Source organism: Lolium perenne, chromosome 4 (assembly GCF_019359855.2).
Source record: "Lolium perenne isolate Kyuss_39 chromosome 4, Kyuss_2.0, whole genome shotgun sequence".
Classification (NCBI taxonomy): domain Eukaryota; kingdom Viridiplantae; phylum Streptophyta; class Magnoliopsida; order Poales; family Poaceae; genus Lolium; species Lolium perenne.
The window spans coordinates 336,759,112-336,781,011 of record NC_067247.2 but is presented as its reverse complement, the minus strand read 5'-3'; the positions used below and the strand labels follow the sequence as shown (position 1 = coordinate 336,781,011).

The following is a 21,900-nucleotide window of genomic DNA, read 5'->3' as shown; positions in this document are numbered from 1 at the left end:
AACAAGATTGAAAGATAAACACCACATACTTCCTCATGAGCTATAAAACATTGACACAAATCAGAGGTGATAAATTTTGAATTGTTTAAAGGTAGCACTCGAGCAATTTACTTTGGAATGGCGGAGAAATACCATGTAGTAGGTAGGTATGGTGGACACAAATGGCATAGTGTTTGGCTCAAGGATTTGGATGCACGAGAAGTATTCCCTCTCAATACAAGGCTTAGGCTAGCAAGGCTATTTGAAACAAACACAAGTATGAACTAGTACAGCAAAACTCACATAAAAGACATATTGCAAGCATTATAAGACTCTATACCGTCTTCCTTGTTGTTCAAACACCTTTACCAGAAAATATCTAGACCTTAGAGAGACCAATTATGCAAACCAAATTTTAGCAAGCTCTATGTATTTCTTTATTAATAGGTGCAAAGTATATGATGCAAGAGCTTAATCATGAGCACAACAATTGCCAAGTATCAAGTTATTCAAGACATTATACCAATTACTACATGTAGCATTTCCCGTTTCCAACCATATAACAATTAACGAAGCAGTTTCAACCTTCGCCATGAAAATTAAAAGCTAAGAACACATGTGTTCATATGAACCAGCGGAGCGTGTCTCTCTCCCACACAAGCATTTATTCAAACAAAAACAAAAACAAAAACAAACAGACACTCCAAGTAAAGTACATAAGATGTGACCGAATAAAAATATAGTTTCAAGAGAAGTGACCTGATAGTTTTGTCGATGAAGAAGGGGATGCCTTGGGCATCCCCAAGATTAGATGCTTGAGTCTTTTTGAAATATGCAGGGATGAACCACCGGGGCATCCCCAAGCTTAGAGCTTTCACTCTCCTTGATCATATTGTATCATCCTCCTCTCTTGACCCTTGAAAACTTCCTCCACACCAAACTCAAAACAACTCATTAGAGGGTTAGTGCACAATCAAAATTCACATGTTCAGAGGTGACATAATCATTCTTAACACTTTTGGACATTGCACAAAGCTACTGAAAGTTAATGGAACAAAGAAATCCATCAAGCATAGCAAAACAGGCAATGCGAAATAAAAGGCAGAATCTGTCAAAATAGAACAGTCCGTAAAGACGAATTTTATTGAGGCACCAGACTTGCTCAAATTAAAATTCTCAAATTGAATGAAAGTTGCGTACATATCTTAGGATCACCCACGTAAATTGGCAGAATTTTCTGAGTTACCTACAGAGAATTCAACCCAGATTCGTGACAGCAAGAAATCTGTTTCTGCGCAGTAATCCAAATCTAGTATGAACCTTACTATCAAAGACTTTACTTGGCACAACAATGCAACAAAACTAAGATAAGGAGAGGTTTCTACAGTAGTAACAACTTACAAGACTCAAATATAAAACAAAATTGCTGTAGCAAAATAAACACATGGGTTATCTCCCAAGAAGTGCTTTCTTTATAGCCATTAAGATGGGCTTAGCAGTTTTAATGATGCACTCGCAAGAAATAGTAGTTGAAGCAAAAGAGAGCATCAAGAGGCAAATTCAAAACACATTTAAGTCTAACATGCTTCCTATGAAAAGGAATCTTGTAAATAAACAAGTTCATGAAGAGCAAAGTAACAAGCATAGGAAGGTAGAACAAGTGTAGCTTCAAAAATTTCAGCACATAGAGAGGTGTTTTAGTAACATGAAAATTTATACAACCATATTTTCCTGTCTCATAATAACTTTCAGTAGCATCATGAGCAAACTCAACAATATAACTATCACATAAAGCATTCTTATCATGAGTCTCATGCATAAAATTATTACTCTCCACAATAGCATAATCAATTTTATTAGTTGTAGTGGGAGCAAATTCAACAAAGTAGCTATCATTATTATTCTCATCATCGAATATAGGAGGCATATTATAATCATAATCAAATTTATCCTCCATAACAGGCGGCACCAAAAGACCACTATCATTATAATCATCATAAATAAGAGGTAAAGTATCATCAAAGTAAATTTTCTCCTCAATGCTTGGGGGACTAAAAAGATCATGCTCATCAAAACTAGCTTCCCCAAGCTTAGAATTTTCCATATCATTAGCAACAATGGTGTTCAAAGTATTCATACTAATATGTTCCATGGGTTTTTTAATTTTCGAATCAAACCAACCTTTTCTTAACTCAGGAAATAGAATAAAAAGCTCCATGTTGCTTTCCATTATGCCAAACTAGTGTAAAACAAGAAACAAAAAGATGCAATTGCAGGATCTAAAGGAAATAGCTTCGAGTAATTACAACGGCGCCGGAAAATAGCTAAGTAGCCGAGATCCGGAGTGTGAGTACCTTTTACCTTTCCTCCCCGGCAATGGCGCCAGAAAAGTGCTTGATGTCTACGGGTGCTTCTATTCTTGTAGACAGTGTTGGGCCTCCAAGAGCAGAGGTTTGTAGAACAGCAGCAAGTTTCCCTTAAGTGGATCACCCAAGGTTTATCGAACTCAGTGAGGAAGAGGTCAAAGATATCCCTCTCAAGCAACCCTGCAACCACAAAGCAAGAAGTCTCTTGTGTCCCCAACACACCTAATAGGTGCACTAGTTCGGCGAAGAGATGGTGAAATACAGGTGGTATGAATAAGTATGAGCAGTAGTAACGGCGCCAGAAAAGTGCTTTGCTGTCCAGGACTGGCGTGTGATGGTGGTAATATTGCAGACAGTACAGATGCAGTAGAACAGTAAACAAGCAGCGATAGCAGTATTTAGGAACAAGGCCTAGGGATCATACTTTCACTAGTGGACACTCTCAACATTGCAATCATAAAGGAATATAAATATAAGCACTTCACTATGCTATTCTGAATTACTCTCTGGCAAGATAACGAACTCTAATTCATCATGTAGGCAAACCTTAAAGATGTATTCCCAAGTACTAATGAACACCCCACGCTGTCACTTTGAGCATTCACGGGAGGTACTAACACACCACAATTTCATAGAGACATCCAACTCAAATCATAACTCAGTGAATAAGTATTCTGTGAAATATAGCCTAAGAGACCCACACGGTGCACACACTGTCACCTTTACACACGTGGGACAAGGAGTCTCCGGAGATCACATAAGTAAAATCCACTTGACTAGCATAATGACATCTAGATTACAAGAATCATCATATGAATCTCAATCATGTAAGGCAGCTCATGAGATTATTGTATTGAAGTACATAGGGAGAGAGATTAACCACATAGCTACCGGTACAGCCCTTAGCCTCGATGGAGAACTACTCCCTCCTCATGGGAGACAACAGCGGTGATGAAGATGGCGGTGGAGATGGCAGCGATGTCGATGGAGAAGCCTTCCGGGGGCACTTCCCCGTCCCGGCGGCGTGCCGGAACAGAGACTCCTGTCCCCCAGATCTTGGCTTCGCGATGGCGGCGGCTCTGGAAGGTTTCTCGTACCGTGGCTTTTCTGTATCGAAGATTTAGGCCAGGGACCTTTAAATAGGCGAAGAGGCGGAGTCGGAAGGTCGACGAGGCGGTGACACACTAGGGGGGCGCGGCCCACACCCTGGCCGCGCCAGCCTACTGTCTGGTGGGCCTGTGGCCCCCCTCTGGTGGCTCTCGGGTGTTCTGGAAGCTTCGTGGGATTTTAAGACTCTGGGCGTTGATTTCGTCCAATTCCGAGAATATTTCCTTACTAGGATTTCTGAAACCAAAAACAGCAGAAAACAGGAACTGGCACTTCGGCATCTCGTCAATAGGTTAGTTCCGGAAAACGCATAAAAATGATATAAAGTGTGAACAAAACATGTAGGTATTGTCATAAAACAAGCATGGAACATCAGAAATTATAGATACGTTGGAGACATATCATGGGCCTTCAGTAAACCCCGGGTACCTTCTTCGGCAGGCCCATTGGGGATGCCTATGTCAGCCGGTAGTGTCGGTCAAGCCTCAAACCTGCCAGATCTGCTGCAGACTCACACATTATGTCTCAAAGTTTCAACAAGCGATGCAAGGGACTATCTACCTCCATGGTAAAAACTTCGGAGCAAATCCTCCAACTATATTTCTTCTAGGCAAGTCTACCCAGCATAGAGAGGGAGAGAGAGGGAGGAGGAGCTTACCGGAGGAGGAAGCCATGAAGGAGGGTGCCCTGCCCGAGTCTAGGCGACCAGGGGTGGAGGGAGGACACGGGACGGCGGCATGAGGGCTGGGGCGGCGGCGGCGGCGGCTGGGGTGTCGTGTGGGAGGAGAGGGGCGCTGGGGAGAAATGAGGCAGTTTCAACTCCCCCAGGGCCCGTCACTTTAACCCCACCCGACAGCGGCAGTGCCGTTCAACTGAGGCTGGTAGTGCCGGGGTGACCGGTAGTGCCGGGGTGACACCACCGGCAGTGCCGGGGTGCGATCACTGGTAGTGCCGGGGTGATACCATCGGCAGTGCCGGCAAACCCGCCCCAAGCCCAAAAAACCCTTGAAGTTTTTCAGAGACTTAGAGTATAAGATTGGAATGGTTTCTTAGGTAAGGTGGGGCTTAGGATAGAAATATCACACTGTTGATGGTACATTATCACCCATATTCGCAAAAATTGCAAATAAAGACCAAACATGAGTGATTTCCCATAAGAACATATGAAATTCAAATAAAATCCATGAAAGATCCAAATAACTCCAACTCTTCACAAAGAAGAGTGTGGTGGCCTAGGCCACCATGTTTGAGTGATATGGTATGGCACCGCGAAGATATATCTTGCGCCCAAAAGCAATACTCGTCATTGAAGCTCACATATCAACACATGATATAAAGAGAATGATTTCTTACTATCGGCATTATGGGGGGAGGGATAGCTCAATAGTTTATACCGCACTCCCCCTATTTCCATGCCCACATCTAAACCAAATAAATTTTTGAGAAGAAGGTGTGTTTGCAAGATGGTCAAGCTATAATCCTTGAATCAATGATATTTAGCTCATTCCTCAAATAGCAAAACCTTGCTTCATCAAGAGGCTTCGTGAATATATCGGAAAGTTGATCTTTAGTAGGAACATAGCATAGCTCAATATCACCACGGGCAACATGATCCCTAATAAAATGATTCCGGATCTCAATATGCTTCGTTCTTGAATGTTGCACCGGATTATAAGCAATCTTGATGGCACTTTCATTGTCACATAAAGGAGGCACTTTGTCACAAGTGACACCGTATTCCTTTAAAGTTTGCCTCATCCATAACAATTGAGTGCATCCACTTGCGGCGGCAACATATTCGGCTTCGGCGGTAGAGAGAGATATACAATTTTGCTTCTTAGAAGACCAACACACCAAGGACCTACCAAGAAATTGGCAAGCCCCGGAGGTTGATTTCCTATCATTCTTGTCTCCCGCCCAATCCGCATCGGTGTATCCATTGAGATAAAAACTTGAGCCTTTAGGATACCAAAGACCATATCTTGGGGTATCAACCAAATATTGAAAGATTCTTTTGAGAGCCATCATGTGGCTCTCTTTAGGAGAAGCTTGATACCTTGCACACACACCAACACTCAACACTATGTCCGGTCTAGATGCACAAAGGTAAAGCAAGGATCCAATCATGGAGCGATATACCTTTCGATCCACCTCTTTACCATTGGGATCTAGTGCAAGATGACATTTAGTAACCATTGGAGTGGCTACACCCTTTATCTCCGTCATCTTGAACCTCTTGAGCATGTCTTGGAGATATTTTGCTTGATTGATGAAAGTTCCTTCTCTCAATTGCTTGATCTCAAAACCAAGAAATAACCTCATCTCTCCCATCATAGACATCTCAAACCGATCGGTCATAAGCTTTGAAAATTCATCATTGAAAGTTTTGTTAGTAGAGCCAAAGATAATATTATCAACATATAATTGGCAAACGAAAAGCTCCCCATTGACCCTCTTAGTAAAAATAGTGGGATCGATTAGCCCAACATCAAACACACGGTCTATCAACAATTCTTTAAGGTGTTCGTACCAAGCTCTAGGAGCTTGTTTGAGACCATAAAGAGCTTTATCAAGCTTATAGACGTGGTTAGGAAAGTCGGGATCCTCAAACCCCGGTGGTTGCTTAACATAAACCTCTTCATGCAAAGAACCATTAAGAAAAGCACTTTTCACATCCATTTGTTGTAACTTAAAATTATGATGTGATGCATAAGCAAGAAGGATACGGATGGACTCAAAGCGAGCCACGAGAGTATAAGTTTCTCCAAAGTCAATTCCTTCCATTTGAGAAAAACCTTGAGCCACCAATCTTGCCTTGTTCCTCACAACATTTTCAAATTCATCTTGCTTGTTCTTGAACATCCATTTAGTGCCTATAACATTGCGGCACTCCTTTGGCTTCTCTACTAAGGATCATACTTTGTTGCGCTTGAAGTTGTTGAATTCATCGTGCATAGCTTCCAACCAATCCGGATCTTCAAGAGCTTCAAAAACTTTCTTGGGTTCCACTAAGGAGATATAAGCATGATGATTGCTAAAGTTAGCCAATTGCCTTAGGAAACTCTTCCTCTCGAAGAGCTAGAAGAGATCCAGTGATTTTATTGTACTTAGACGGTATATCAATGATGAGAATGAAGTTAAGCTTGGCTAGCAAATGTCATTCTATGTCTAAGATAGGACGTTCGGTTAGTTTCGATTTAACTGAAATACTTCGGTTATTAACCGAATTAACTGAAGTATCTACGGTTAGATATTTTGCTAACTTAAACCTAATTGTATAACTGAAATAACTAAAATACGGTTGGCGTTCGGTTTTTTTCGGTTTCAGTTCGGTTATGCACGGCTTGACACCTACCCAAGACACCCCAAACAGTGAGAAAAAAAGGAAGGCATCTTAATTCTTAACACAGATCTAGTGGCTGAGGATTCGACTTTGATTTAACAAAGAATCGTCTGAGATGAGATATAAGCACGAGAGAGTTGCAAGTTACTTGTTCAAACAACTTTCGCAATATATAAGTAATTGCAAATACGAAGTCGAGCAGATCACACACAGCAATCGTCGTTCCGCCTCCTTTCGTTTAACAATTGTTTAGTTGCTCACCACGTGTATCACATGGTATTCCGCCTCCTTTCGTTGAGACTTAGCAATGACATGCAAGCGAAATCACTGACAGGGTACAAAGCCCTGACGCTTCACCTGTACTTCATGTTGAGCACCTTCCCCAAGGTCACGCAGCTCGGCGCTGGCCTCGCCACCCTTCTTTGGTCCTCAGACGGCGCCGGCGCCGGCGCCGGCGGCCTGGCAGGAGAAGCATAGAACTTGCACTTCCCGCCGCGCGCGTCCTCCGTGGGACGCGGCTGCCGCTGCTTCGTCTTAATCTCTTTCTTTAGCTCCCTCGCCAACGCTGCATTTGCCTCCTCCGCCAGCTCCGCCCGCCTCACCGCCTCCTCCAGGCTGAACCTCAGGTCGCTGATCTCCGTGTGCGCCGCGTCAAGCTTCTCGTCCTTGAGCGCCTCCTCACCATCGGTCCCGGCGTTCTTCTTTGCGACGAGCACGTACCCGTCCCTGAGCTTGTCGGTATCCACGACCTCCTTCTTGTACAAATCGCCGTGGCCCTCTTTGGAGTTCACCACCACGATCTCGGTGACAAGGCCCGCACCTGCAACCTCTGGCTCTGAGCGCCTCCTTCCTGCCCGGTTTTTGTGCACGCCCATGCCGGCGTTCATGTCCTTGCAATCGTCAGAGTTCATGCTTTTGAAACTTTCATCCAAGAAACGAACTTCCTTTTTCTGTTTCGAGGACGCCGGTAACCCATCTTTAGAGTTCACCACGACGATCTCAGTCTCAGTAACACCCTCCGGCCTTGAGCCTCTGTTGCCTGCCAAGTTTTCCGGCATGCCGATGCCGGCGCTGATGTCCTTACAATATTCAGAGTCCACGCTCTGGAAGTCCTCCCTCGGGCTTTCAGCCACGAAGCGATTTCCCATTTCCGGTTCCTCCTGACCTTCCGCAACGTGTTCAGGCATTGAACCGCTGATACTCCCGAGAACCCCATCGTCATCATATTGAACATTCTGATCCCCCGGTAATTCACTATCAAAATACGTATCTGCGACCTCTGAGTCGCCTTGGCATGCCGTCGAGTCTGGAACCATAACAACTTCTGCTCCAACGACATGTTCAGTCGTCTCACCATCCTCATGATCAACTTCACTGGAGATTTCAGTGGCTAGACAGGTTTCCTTCTCTGCGTGCTGGAGGGCGACATCCAGTCCTTGTTCTTGATCTTTCGCAGCTATTTCTGTGGAGACGTAAAGCTCCCTGAGCTTCTTCAGCTCGGACCGGAGACAGTCCACCTCCACCGTCTTGGCCAGCAGCTCCCCTTCCATGCTCTCCATCGCCTCCTTCTGCCTCTGGATCGCCTCCACGTTCCTACCCGAACTGACCAGCTCAAGCGTGGCCTCCTGGAAGAACACAGACCTCTCCTCCTCCGCCCTCATCGCCGCGACGGCCGATGCAAGAACGGCCTCGTTCAGCTCCAGCACGCGCATCAGCCCGTCCCGGGTGCTCTCCCGCTCCAGGATCCTCCTCGTCTCCATCGACTCCACCTCGCCCAGCACGTACTCGTTGGCATTCTTCACGGCGCCCAGCTCGCCTCTGGCAGCGGCCAGCTCGTCGCGCAGCACCTGGCACTCCGACGCCGTCTTGGATTGCTGGCTCGTGATCAGGACGACGTCGGTCTCGAGCTCCGCGATGCGGTCGTACGCCTCCAGGCACGCGCCGTCATACTTCTCCGACAGCTCCTGCATGGCCTTGTTCAGAGCTTCCATCCTTAGGTTTGCCTGCCTGTTCTCGTTCTCCTTCACCTCCAGCTGAAGCTTGCACGCGGCGAGCTCCTTCCTTACGACGTCGATCTCCTGCTCCTGCACTTGGAAACACGTGGAGATCGATGCCGTTGTGTTAGATAGATCGATGGATTTAAGCATTGACTAAAAAGATATAGTACGAACTTGGGGAGTACCCACGTTTCTGTCAGGGCTGCTGAACCTGCTGTGGTCACTTCTCTGTTCGAAGATGTTCAACGCAGCCTGCACAGATTCTAGCGGCCTCGTGTCGATCTCGGCCATCTGTACGATTCGTCGCCTTTCTACTGTTGAGTCACCTGCACAGTTTGAACGAGCATGCATCGGGTGTCAGAGCGAACGGCCAAACCTACCGAGGGCTCGCATTCCTGATGTCTTAACAGAACTGACAGTAAATCTTCAGGTTTGTCAGTTACTCCGTTTACAAACAACTTCCGCCGAGTAAAATCTAGAAGTTCAGTTTGTTACACGTCTGAATACTCATCGGCAGTTAAATCTAGATGTTGTCAAGAGTCAAGACATCAAGAAAGTGCCCGATTGTTTTTTCTTTTCTTTTTGGCAAGGGGAGGAAGTGCTCAATTCGAACAAATGACTTAATCGTGGAGCGTTTTCTCTAATAAGACTAGAATTGAGAAGGAAAATGACCAGCCTAAGCCTAAAACAAGAATCGAGATCATCGTAGCAAATCCATGTTCTCTCACGGGACAAACCAACGACAACAAAGCGTACCTTGAGGAGAGTAGGCACCTCATTCACGGTAGCACGATCCCGCCTTCTCTTGCTGTTGGCGTCGATCTGTACTTCATCGGCCAGACGAGCTGCCCCAGTCCAAGGAAGTAGATTTTGGCCTTGGAGTAACAAGCAAGATCGGGAATGCCAAGAGCACTGGGTAAAATGAAACAAGATAAGAGTGTAACTACATATAAAGCCAGCGGGGAGCGGGCAAGACGAGGCGTCGTGGTGAACGAGGGGGTTAAGCTTAGGCATATGGACGACGCGCGTCCCCATCCCAAGGAAACTGCCTGCATGCCTGCTTTGGCGGCGACGTGGGAGTTGCCGGTGCGGCGACCAGGGCATGCTGCTAGGGTAAGCCACTCCCTCGTGCGACGAGGCTATATATGCGTCACGTTGTGTCCTCCGGTGCGTGAGTGCATACGACAGTTCGTGCTCAATCCGTTCCTGCAGCCCATGTATCCCGTGGAGGTATTAGCACCTAGGATACATCAACTTAGTACACAAACTTGAAAATGGAGGCCGGGTGGTACACCAACTTGTCATGCATTTGCAAATTCACACAAAAGAGTCTGAATGGTGCCACGTTGGATTTTTTTATTTCGCAGAGACCCCTTCGGATCGAAGAGATATCGGAGGATTTCGCCAGGCGGTTACTGGGATTCGAGAAATTAACAGAAACGCCCCCAGCTGATTGTATTTTATGTTCCGCACCTGGTTAGTTGCCTTGTACTCGTACGTCGTCCACGTTACTTCATCCGCGCCGGCCATACTCGTCGTTCCGCTCGGTTGCACCTCACCTCGGACCTTCAGTGGAGGCGACCATGGCGGACTGTCTATACTACTGCGCCTGGAAGATAGATGCCCCGGACTACGGTTAGAACTTCTGAATCTTTCTTCTCTGAACTCGTTGGTTTTCTGTTTTTCAAGCTCTCGTCCGACGTGGCCACCATGAGCAGATAGGTTTCATGGCCGCCATGAGCACATAGGTTTAATGGTCTCCATGATCCGATTTCCATCGTAGATGTTCAGTTCGAACTAGTTCTCCTCCTCCGCCATGACCATGGGTTTTGGTTCTTTGTTTTTGTGTTACGGCGGCCTCACCTCCACTTCGGTATTGTAGAGAAGATACTGAATCTTCCATGTAATTTGGTGTTATAATGGTGTAGACGGCGATGTAGTACATGCGCAACAATGTTTGTAGGTTTTGTGATGAAATCATTGAAGATTTAAGAGATGATGTGTTGCCTGCCAAAACCCACCGGCAAGCAGCGACGAGCAACACGAAGAGCCGGGAGGCTCCCAGAACTGCTGGTGGGCCCTGGTCCCTCGGGCAACGGCCTGCAAAACTCCGGCACACGTCCTGGCTGGTGCGAGGGCGTGCCACCTGACCTATACCTGGTCAGGAAGGTGATGGATTGCTTCAATTAATTTCCTGCATGGCAGACACGTAAACATTAAATCCGAGCCTCGATCGGCTCTCAGGTTATCCTGTGAATCGGCTCAAGGAGCCGATCCACCCATGGCTCGTATTGGATCTACGATAACATGGTGGTCCTGCTTGATCAATATTAAGTTAAAACGATCTACGACGATCTAGGGTTTTCACCGCATAACTGGAACGTCCTACACGTAGCTGAGCCTGGCAGATACGAAAGATAGTAGAAAACTAGTCCTAGAAGAGGCCTAAAAACCAACACAAAGTCGATTCCCGGAACAACTCATCTTGGATCAACAAACCATACCTTACGCACTACTGGATCATTCACCCCTTTTCCAAGGCCTAACTATGCAGATATCAAATTAATTCTTGGAGAACAAGGAGCAACCATAACAGATCAAATCCACTAAATAAAGACTAAGCAAGGTGTTGCCCTTACACCTAAGATAGGTGCAAAGGCAGCTAGACGTGTAGGGGCAGCGTAACTAGGCAAACATACCGGAAAAGTATCGATGTTAGCCCTAACACATCTATGATAATGGTGTTACTCACCATCAACAAGGCTTCAGTACGAGCAACACAAACAACGAATAAACTTGATACTGCTCAGATCGCAAGATGCGATCTGGGCAGCATGGCGCTTACCCGGAAGAAACCCTCGAAACAAGGGGTGGCGATGCGCCTAGATTGGTTTGTTGTGAACGTGATCGTCCTCCTTTCTCAATAACCCTAGGTACATATTTATAGTCCGTGGACTTTCTAACTTTTGGAAAAAACCTAACTGCGTACGAACCAAACTCTATCTCTTAATTCTAACTGACACGCAATCTACCATAATATACAGATACACGGGCAATCTAGCCCAAATTCTCGTACGAGGCCGATTCAGAAGTACTCTTGTGCATATCCTCTAAGCCCATCTCAATCGCGGCTTATCTCCTGATTTGGTTAAAATCCAGCGATAACACATGCCCCCCTGGTTTTGGCAATAATAATTCCAAAACCACTCTATTTTTCCTTCGTCGGGTCACGCGTGGCAGAGAAAAACCGCTACAGTGCCCTTTCATCATGATGCCTTGCCTTCTCAACTTCTCTGTACTGCACGATTTGACAGTTTTGGCACCACATCCTCGGAAACCGTCGCAGCATTGAATCATCTCCACTATATCCCCTTTATTTAACCGCATCCGAGCAGTTCGCCTCCTCATCCTCCTGCTCCACATTAGCAATCGAAAAACCCCTTCCTCTGCAACCATGGCCTCATCCTCCTCCTCTGCCTCTTCAGGCCTTTCCTTCCAATCCTCCTCCTCCCGTGAGCCGACGCCGGAGTACGACCCGATAGCGGCGTACGAGGCCCGCGCTCCTGAGCATTGGGACGAGAGGGGTTGGGACTTCACCGTCGGGTCAGATGGAGAACCCTTGACCGTCGTCGGGTCAGAGGACGACGAACCCCTGACCGACGGGGAGGACGACCTCCAGTTCCTCGTCGACGGGGAGTTAGAGGGAGAGAGCGAGGACGACGCCTTCTCCTGGGGCGACGACACCTCCTCCGACGAGGAGGAGGAAGCGGAGGATGACACCTCCTCCGATGAGTACCCGCCGGCGAAGCGCTTCCTTGCCGTGTCAGAGGACGACGACGACGACGAGGAGGAAGAAGAAGAAGCTCCTGCCGACGGCTTCGGCTGCAGCGACGAGGACTTCGCCGGCAGCAGCGCCGATGGCAGCTATGACGGCGACGACGAGGGCAGCGACGGCCCCTAGATTAGGGACTACTAGAATAGGACTAGTAGTAGTAGATTAAGCAGCAGATCTTTCTTTTGTGAGCAATCGGCTCTTCTTGTAAAAAACCCTCTTTATCAATGAAGAACGCTTCCATATCGATTTGTCGATTGTCAAAGCAAGTCAACGCGCAAAGAGCTGATGGAAACGCATCGGTCTTTTACCATAAAACGTTAGTAAGGCCAGACTTAGTTGCCTATTCAAACGGTAACCTGCGACCCTTGTCTGAAGGAGCAAACTCAGATCCCCAAATCGCCCATCGAACAGATTCAACTCACAGCCACGCGAATCCCAGATCCCTAATCGTGCAGATTCTTCTCCGCAGTGAATCTGATGGCAGAATCATCCAGCACCAACGCTACGGTCTCTGTCCTGAAGGTAATCCTTAACTGCTCCTCGCCATCCGAGCATAGTGTTAGAATTAACAGCAAAACATCTGAATTAATGCCTTACTTCACCATTAATTTTAGGTATCAGACATTCTGTTGCCGCATCATTCTCTTCCAAATTCTCTTTGTCTTGGCCCCCGTTCTATTGAGAGTCCTGCCCATTTGATTTCTTGCGAGGCCAATAGAATTCCCTTCGTGAACCAGAACTTAGATCTAACTTCTTGGGCCGACTGCTTACGAGCCTGGCCTAACCCTCCTGAAGATTGGGTTTCCTGGTACAGTAGAGTATCCAAAACTCACCAAGCCAAATGGGAAACCACAGGAATAGCTGATGCTTTATCTTTATCACTGTCTCCCCTTGAGAAGCATGAAAACCTTCTAAAAACCATCGGCTACTTCTGGTCTGATGCTCTGAACTGCTTCATGTTTGGTCATGGTCCCATGACACCAACTCTACTAGATGTGGCCATGATCACTGGTCTAGACATTTCATCCCCCAGCCCCTCTGCTTTTATACTGCCAAAGGTCCCTTTCAAACTCTCCTCCAAAACAGAGTGCACAAACTGGGGTGCCTATCTTAGACGCCACATGAAAAACAAAGGCCCTGTAACAGAGAAAGAACACACGGCCTTCCTAAATTTCTGGCTGGAACACTTCATATTTTGTGGCCCTTCACTTGCTCCAACCAAGAATTATCTGTCTTTAGCCTATGAACTTGCCAGAGGTACCCAACTTGGCATCGGCAAACTGTTTCTTGGAGAGGTCTATCGATATCTCCAACTAATGTCTGTCAATTTGTTTTCCCAAAAGACAGTCAAAACAGGAGGTCCTGGTGGTTTATTCAGCTATGGGCTCAGCTGTATTTCCAGAACCATATCCCAAACTTTCCACCCTTGGCCACTTGCACCTTTCCAGATACTAACGGGAAGCCAATCCGATGCACTAGCTACGGCCAAGCTCTATATAGCCTTCCAGGTAGTAAACTGATCCCCAAGGAAGCATCAGAGTGGTTCAGGACTTTCTACCAAGGCCTGGACAATCCTCTCGTCTTTCCTTACACGGAGTCTGAAAATTTTGAAAATCCAGTCTCCTTCAGGCTAGACAGCTTTGCCGATGACGCCAGCACCCGGCAATTTTATTCCACCATGATCCGTCCCTGCTGACAAGGTATCAACTTGTCAATGCCTATGGATTGTAGGCTAGGGTTTAGTTAGAAGTAGAGGGCAAGTAGATCTCGAAGGTTTCAGCCGAAAAGTACTCGACGATTATGAAAATTAGGGTTTGCAGATAATGATTCGATGATCTCCTCGTCCCTCGACTCCCCCTTTATATAGGAGGTGGAGCCGAGGGATTCGTATAGTACAAATTACAGAGTCCGGGACGGTTTCTAACTCATCCCGCCAGATTACAAAATAACACTTCCTACTACAACTCTATCTTTCCTTAAATACATCTTGGGCTCTCGTATCCTCTTATTCTTCGGGTAGTGGGCCTTCAGTAAACCCCGGGTACTATCTTCGGCAAGCCCATTTGGGATGCCTATGTCAGTAGCCCCCGAGATTTTGCTTGAATCGTAGAATCAGGGAAAATCTCCACTGTTTATTTTTATTCGAAAGCTTCAACTTTTTTATATTTCTTCACATAAAATTCTATATTGTACAGGGATAATGGTAGTTGGGGCTAGTTCATCTGACGGATCAGGTACTAGTTAACTGCTCTAGTGGCAATCCGCAAAAACCTACTTCAAAATCACGTCCCTGGACATGATCTCGGGATACTGGTGTAAACTTCGACAGGTGCCGCTTAAGGTCTTACCATTCTGTCGAGTCCCAGTCAAATTTATCGGGTACCTAACGCGTCCGTTAGGATTTTTCTTCGTATCTGTTGATACGGATAAAGGTAGCAGAGCGCAGTCTTTGGCGATGCCACGCCCAGCAGAACGGATCTGGGGTCTTACCTTCGCAAATTTGCGGCATTCAGAAATTGATCGCAACTTCGGCGTTCTGAGAATATATTGTCGAGTGCTTTTCCGGCTGTTGGAATGGCACATTTTATCGAGTCAAATATGACTTATATTGCTCTCCCGATGGGAGTGTATGTAGAGTTAATTATAACTCGAAATATACTCTCTTGCTTTTCTATTTTTCCTTTGTTAATTTCATCGGGCACGCGAACAGCGTTCCCGATGGGAGTAGCCCCCGAGGCTACAACCAAGGACTTGTGCTTGGTTGTAGGCTCCCGCAATTTCTATATTGCCATACTCGAAATTTTACTTTTTGTCGAAGTAGCCCCCGAGCATTTGGGCAAAAACTTGTATTTGATCAAAGGCTCCCGAAGTATTTAATAATTCTCCCTGTCGCCAATCTTCTTTTATTTTCCTTGTCGACATGCTTCCCTTAATCAAATTTACTTCATCCCTGTTGAATAGTCGTGATTTTTCTGCCTTGTGGGTCCATTGCTTCCACCACGTTGACACGTCGTGCAAGTGGGGGACACACGTCCTCCGCTTTTTCTGGCGCACGTACGGTAACGCCTATCTCAGTAAAAATACCTTTTTACCCTTGTATGGAGAAGATCTTTTTGCACCACACGATTTCTTCATCCAACGGCACACTGCTTCACCCGATTCTTATATAAACCTTTCTTCAACCTCCGTTCATCCCCTCGCTTGCGCCGCTCATCTGTTCCTCTTCGCAAAAGCTTCCCTTGCGCCCAACTCTCTCTGATCTTCCGCACTCACGAGCATTGCTCTGCCCATTGTCGTTGATGCCACCGCGCACGCGACTCACTCGCCACAGTACTCCGGAATCCAAGATGGCCGCCGAGGATCTTGAGTGGGAGAGATCCAAAATCTCCAACCAGGACACCAACATGCTGAAGAGGCTTGGCCTCATGAAGAAGGAGGACGCCATCCGCTTTCCCAGCGAAGAAAGCTACCCCAAGCCTCCAATGGAGTATCGGGTTAGTTTTGTTGATCACCTTATCCGTGGTCTTTCGACCCCAATTCACGATTTCCTCCGCGGCCTTCTTTTCGTTTATGGGATTCAACTGCACCAGTTGACCCCCAATTCCATCCTTCACATTTCTATTTTCATCACACTTTGCGAATGCTTCCTCGGAATCCCTCCCAATTGGGCTCTGTGGAAACGCATTTTCTGCCTCCGCCGCAATGGCTCCCACAACGTCACTTATAACATAGGTGGCGTTGTTATCTGTGTTCGTACTGATGTCGATTATTTCGACGTCAAATTTCCTGATTCTGTCCAAGGATGGCGCAAAAAGTGGCTCTACATTCACGAAGAAAGCGCCAACTCCGTTGAACACAACATAGTTCCTTTCGACGGAAGTGCCAGAATTCAGCGCCGCCGCTCCTGGGATGCCGAAGCTTCTGAGGAAGAGAAAAAGGCGACAGAGGCACTCATGTCTCGTATTCGTCAGCTTCAAAACACTCGAGGCAAAGAGCTGTCTGGTGTTCAAATCACTGCCTACTTCCTTAGGATTAGAGTGCAGCCTCTTCAGGCTCGCAAAAATCCCCTTTGGACGTACTCTGGTGAAAACGACGCCAACAGAATCTCCAGTGATCTTTCCACCAAGGACTTGGAGAAGTTGATTCGAAGACTTTCTCGCCTGGGCAAGGACCCAATTCCTTCCTCTTGTCGCGTGGAACCATACAGCTCCGCCAATCCACTCCCCGAGGTATTTTGTCTTCCCGAGTTTCTATCTTATTCCGCACTTTCTCTGCATCTCATTGTATTGGTATTTATTTAATTTTCTCTTGGTCACTATATTTTTTTTTTTTTTTTTTACAGAACCATCCTACTATGACTTCCCTTCCTCCTCTTCCTGAGGGTGGAGAAGTCGAAGAACAGGCTATCGTTGCCGAAGATACTCAAGGTTCTTCTATTCCCGAAAGTGAAGTCGCGGGTTCTTACAAATCTGCGGCTTCTCGTGAAAAAGAACTTGAGTCTGAAGCCAGTGAGTCGACGCAATCCCTTCCTCCTGCTGTTTCTCCAAGGAACAAAAGGAAAAGGAATGATGCCGAGGATTCTGGCACCTCTAAGGCTGAAGAAGTTGTTCCTTCCCATCCGAGGGCAGCTTATGATCCTTATATTGAATCCCTCGTCAGCTCGTAAGTCGTCTTTATTTCTCCCTATTTTTGTACTCGAAATATTTATCTTGTCTTGCTTTTTATGCTGCCGATTTTTTGATCAACAGTGATGACGAGGAAGAAGTACCAACTACTGACGTGGCTCCTCGGACAAGCACGTCACGTACTGTACTTGCCTCAGACACGCTAGTTGAAGGAGAAGAAACCTCGCCTCCTCAACAAAACGTCGTCACCACTACTCCACCATCAAGCCCCCTTGCTCCTTCACCAAAAAGGACAAGGGTTGAAAAGATTGTTGAACCTGCCCCTCAGTTGGGCAGTTCGTCGACTCTGCTCTTGGATGATGTAAGCTTGTCGACATCTATATTTTCCTTATTTTGCTTTTTTTTACGCCTTCTCTCTTTTTCATGCCGATGTTTCTCTTGCTGTGTTCACCTTGAATAGCCTATGATCAAAGATCTTCTCCGCATCGGCTCCCAATTTATTGGGTACCGTGAATATGCTAACAGAGCCGAAGGTAACGACCTTTAAACTTGCCATTTTTCCTTGACTTTTTGCTCCTGTTGCTTGTCGCGATTTTTGATCTTTCTTCTTTTTTTTTTTTATATCTCGACAGAGAAACTTGCAGAGGCCAACAAACGTGCCGACGCACTTGCTCAAAAACTTGAGCAAAGTGAAGCGGCTCGCAAGAAAACCGAACTCGCTGCTAGCGAAGCCAAGGCCGAAGCTGATGAAGCCAAGGCAAAAGCTGCTGGTATCGAGGAACTGCAGAAAAACTTGAGGATGCTACATCTGCTTTAAACGAGCACAAAGCTACGCAAGCTTCTCGTGAACAAGGAATCCTCAAGCGCCTGAAAACTCAAAGTCGCCGCACTTTCAGTAATTTTGCTGATCCCTTCTATTTTTATGAGAATCGTTGTTTCTTGTCTTTTGACTAATGCTTTGTTTCCTTGACAGCCCAAACAAACCAGGATTTTGATCGACGAACTCACTGTCGATGACCCGCTCCTTGACGCACTTTCCTATCTGGAGCTTCATGGGTCCGAGATTCGTGAAGGTGTGTCGAATGCTAACGCAGTATTGTCGGCATTGTTCCCCTACTTCTTCCCGAAGAAAGAGGAGCCTGCGACTTTCCTTAACCTTGCCAAGATGTTCAATTCACCGGAAGACCTTGGACTGAAGATGCGCCAAGAAAATATGAAGGTTGCCGTTGAGAACACTGTCGCGTTGGTTGCCGATGTCAACAGACTATTGACTGGATGAAAGTTGGTGACACCGAGCAGATAGAGCAATCAAGGTGGAAGTCGCTGATTAAGGCAGCCAAGCCCAACACAAAGAAGATCTTGGCCTATCTCGGGATTAAACCAGCGTCGACTCCTAGCTCGTCAAGGCCGGAGGTCTAGTTGCATGTCTCTGTTTTTCTTTCTGTTTCTTTTGCTCTTGTCGCCAAAGTAGTCATTTGGCGACACGTACTTCCTTAGCTCCACTGTAATGCCCTTGTAATTATTCCAAGAGATTAATGAAAACTCTATCTTTGCTTGTTGTTTGATGTTGTCTTGTTTAAATTTCAGTTGATATTTGATAACTATACTCCATCTTCCGCTCCTTCCAATGTTTCGCCTTCTTCTTCTCGCGCGAGGAGAACTTTTGCGGATATCTTGTCGACGATACCTTGTCGCAAGAACTGGATGAGCTTCGACAGCAACTTCAGTATGCGAAGAAGCAAACACTTGTGATGATGGAGCAATCTCGTAAGTCATCTGAAGCCGAAAAAGTTGCTCTTCAGCAAGCTCGCGAGGCCGTGGCTGCTAAGGAAATTGCTGCTTCCGAGGCTGAAAAGGCGGCTACTCGAGAAAATTTCATGCTCGAATTAATGAATGAAGCCAGTGCAGACATGTCGGGTATGCTTGTTTCATCCTCTGATATCTTTCATCTTCATGCTATTGTCTCTTAAAGGTTTCCACTTCGTTGTTTTGATAGGTGCCTTTACTGATGCTGCTGCCGAGGAAGAAAGGGTAACTGCTAGGACGAACCTCCTTGTTAATCTTTCCCTGGACCATGGTTCTTTGTTTTGGGCTACCCCAGAGAGGACTCACCAAATTGTCAGATTTCAAGATCGCACCTCTCAAACTCGCGATTTCCTTGACTTCTGTACCAAGACCTTGTCCATGGTTTACAACTCCATGTTTCCTCGGAACGTCCAACCAAAAACTCTTCCTGAATTGATGGAAAGGTTCGAGGATGCTCGAAGTATCCATGATTTTGTCAAAGCTCAACTGGTAGCTGGCGCCAGATTTGCTCTTATCATGATCCAGATCTGCCACTCAAATCTTGACCTTACCCAAGTTGTCGCGAAAGTTCATCAAAAGGTAAAACGTCGAAGAGTTGGTGTTGACAGGATTAACACGAAGGTTACGCCTGTAGCCGAAGAAATGATTGAGGACCTTCTTAGGATGGACGCCGACTTTTTTGCCGATGGCCATTATGCCGATTTTCTTGGTGCTGCTCCTGAAGAAAACAGAGTTACTCTTGATGACATATTGAATCAAGACTAGTTTTTTTTTTTTGTAGATATTTCTTCTTTGTAACCCATGACTATGATTATATTGTAAAGCAATCACTATATTTCTATGTTTGTCTAGCCCCCGAGTGTTTCGGTGACTCTTTACTGTATTTGTATATTTGCGAGGTTTTGAACCAAGGCATTTATATATTTATGGCGAATATGAGCCCCCAAGCTTCTTCATTGAGTGCTATTTTGTACTTTTATTGACTCACGAGGTATTTTAATACCAAGGCAAGGTTTTTTCTTTTTTGATGAACTATATTGAAGTTCGTCGGAACGAAGACTTTAAACATGTCGATAAAGAGAAAGATATATTGACACTATCTTTATTATATTGCAGCACCGCGAGCCCGCCTCATTAAAAACCTTTCCCGGCCCCAGTCGGTGCCCCGAAAAAGGAAAAGAGTGCGTCTGAAAACTCGCGGGCGTTTCAGTATATTGAAGTTTCATAAGGACTGTATTTCAGCTCTAGGCATAGAAACGCCTGAGTTGCGCCACGTTCCAAGGGTTTTGCTCCTCCACCCCTGTCTTCTTGTCCTTTATTCTGTATGCTCCTCCTCCGATTACTTCTGTGACGATGTAAGGGCCAAGCCATGGTGACTCGAGTTTTTCATGACTTTTTTGCGTGAGCCGAAGAACTAGGTCTCCCACCTGAAAAGACCTCGGCCGCAAACGTCGACTGTGGTAGTTTTTCAAGTCCTGTTGGTATTTGGTTACCCTTGATAGTACTTCGTCTCGAGCTTCGTCGAGTGCGTCGACGTCGTCCTCCAACGCTGCCGTAGAAGTTTCTTCATTATATTCAGTGACTCTGGGGGAGTCGTGCTCTATTTCTATTGGCAGTACTGCCTCTGCTCCATGGACTAGAAAAAACGGGGTCTCCTGTGTCGCCGTATTTGGTGTTGTTCGGATGCTCCACAACACACTTGGTAGTTCTTCTGGCCAGGTATGCCGAGCTTTTTCCAGTGGTCCTAACAGGCGTTTCTTGATGCCGTTGCAAATGATGCCATTGGCTTTCTCGACTTGCCCATTGGTTTGAGGATGTGCAACTGATGCAAAATGCAGCTTGATACCTACTTCCTTGCAATAATCTTTGAATTCGTTGGATGTGAAGTTACTGCCATTGTCTGTGACGATGCTGTGGGGTACTCCAAATCTGAAGACGAGGCCTTTTATAAATTTTACTGCGGATGCTCCGTCTGGTGAATTTATCGGCTTCGCTTCTATCCACTTTGTAAATTTGTCGACAGCTACTAGCATGTACTCCTTTCCTCCTGGCCAGGATTTGTGTAACTTGCCCACCATATCAAGTCCCCATTGAGCAAAAGGCCATGACAATGGTATTGGTGCTAGCTCTGCTGCTGGAGAGTGAGGTTTTGCGGCAAACCTTTGACACGCGTCGCAAGTTCTTACTATGTCCTTGGCGTCCTCGATTGCTGTCAACCAGTAGAATCCTGCTCGAAAGACCTTGGCTGTAATAGCTCGACTACTTGCGTGGTGGCCACATATTCCTTCGTGTACATCCTTCAGAATTATTCTTCCTTCTTCGGGTGTGACACACCTTTGCAAGACGCCTGAAATACTTCGCTTATACAATTCTCCTTTGACCACCGTGAAAGCTTTGGAGCGTCGAATTACTCGTCTTGCCTCAACTGGATCATCGGGTATTTCTTTCCTGAGGATGTATGATATGTACGGCTGCATCCACGGTATCTGTATCACCATGACCAGGTCCTGATCTTCTTCTTCTTCCTCTTGCTTTTCCTTGGTAGCCCCCGAGGGTTTCTTCTCCTTCTTTTTTGATTTTGTCGACTTGGTGGATCTCTCTGTTATCTCTTCCCAGAATACACCTGGCGGGACTGCAAGGCATTGCGACCCGATGTTTGCAAGAACGTCGGCTTCGTCGTTGCTCAATCTACTAATATGATTTACTTCGCATCCATCGAACAACTTCTCGAGCTCGTTGTACACCTCCTTGTATGCCATCATGCTATCATTGACTGCGTCACATTGGATCATAACTTGCTGAGCCACCAACTGTGAGTCGCCAAAGATTTTTAGTCGAGTTG

The 21,900-nt window shown here is 46.3% G+C and overlaps 1 protein-coding gene and 1 long non-coding RNA gene across 2 annotated transcripts; one reads left to right on the top strand and one right to left on the bottom strand.

Annotated features, from left to right (window-relative positions):
* Nucleotides 1-7,148: 7,148 nt before the first annotated feature.
* On the bottom strand, nucleotides 7,149-9,113 carry LOC127349116 (uncharacterized). Its single transcript, XM_051374898.2, has 2 exons — nucleotides 8,982-9,113; nucleotides 7,149-8,879 (listed from the first exon to the last, which is right to left on the bottom strand). The coding sequence occupies exons 1-2, from the start codon at nucleotides 9,081-9,083 to the stop codon at nucleotides 7,149-7,151; spliced, it is 1,833 nt and encodes a 610-aa protein (XP_051230858.1). The 5' UTR covers nucleotides 9,084-9,113.
* An 8,251-nt stretch (nucleotides 9,114-17,364) lies between these two features.
* On the top strand, nucleotides 17,365-17,966 carry LOC139839324 (uncharacterized). Its single transcript, XR_011756908.1, has 3 exons — nucleotides 17,365-17,613; nucleotides 17,713-17,785; nucleotides 17,885-17,966. It is a non-coding gene; the product is annotated as an uncharacterized lncRNA (long non-coding RNA).
* Nucleotides 17,967-21,900: the final 3,934 nt, after the last annotated feature.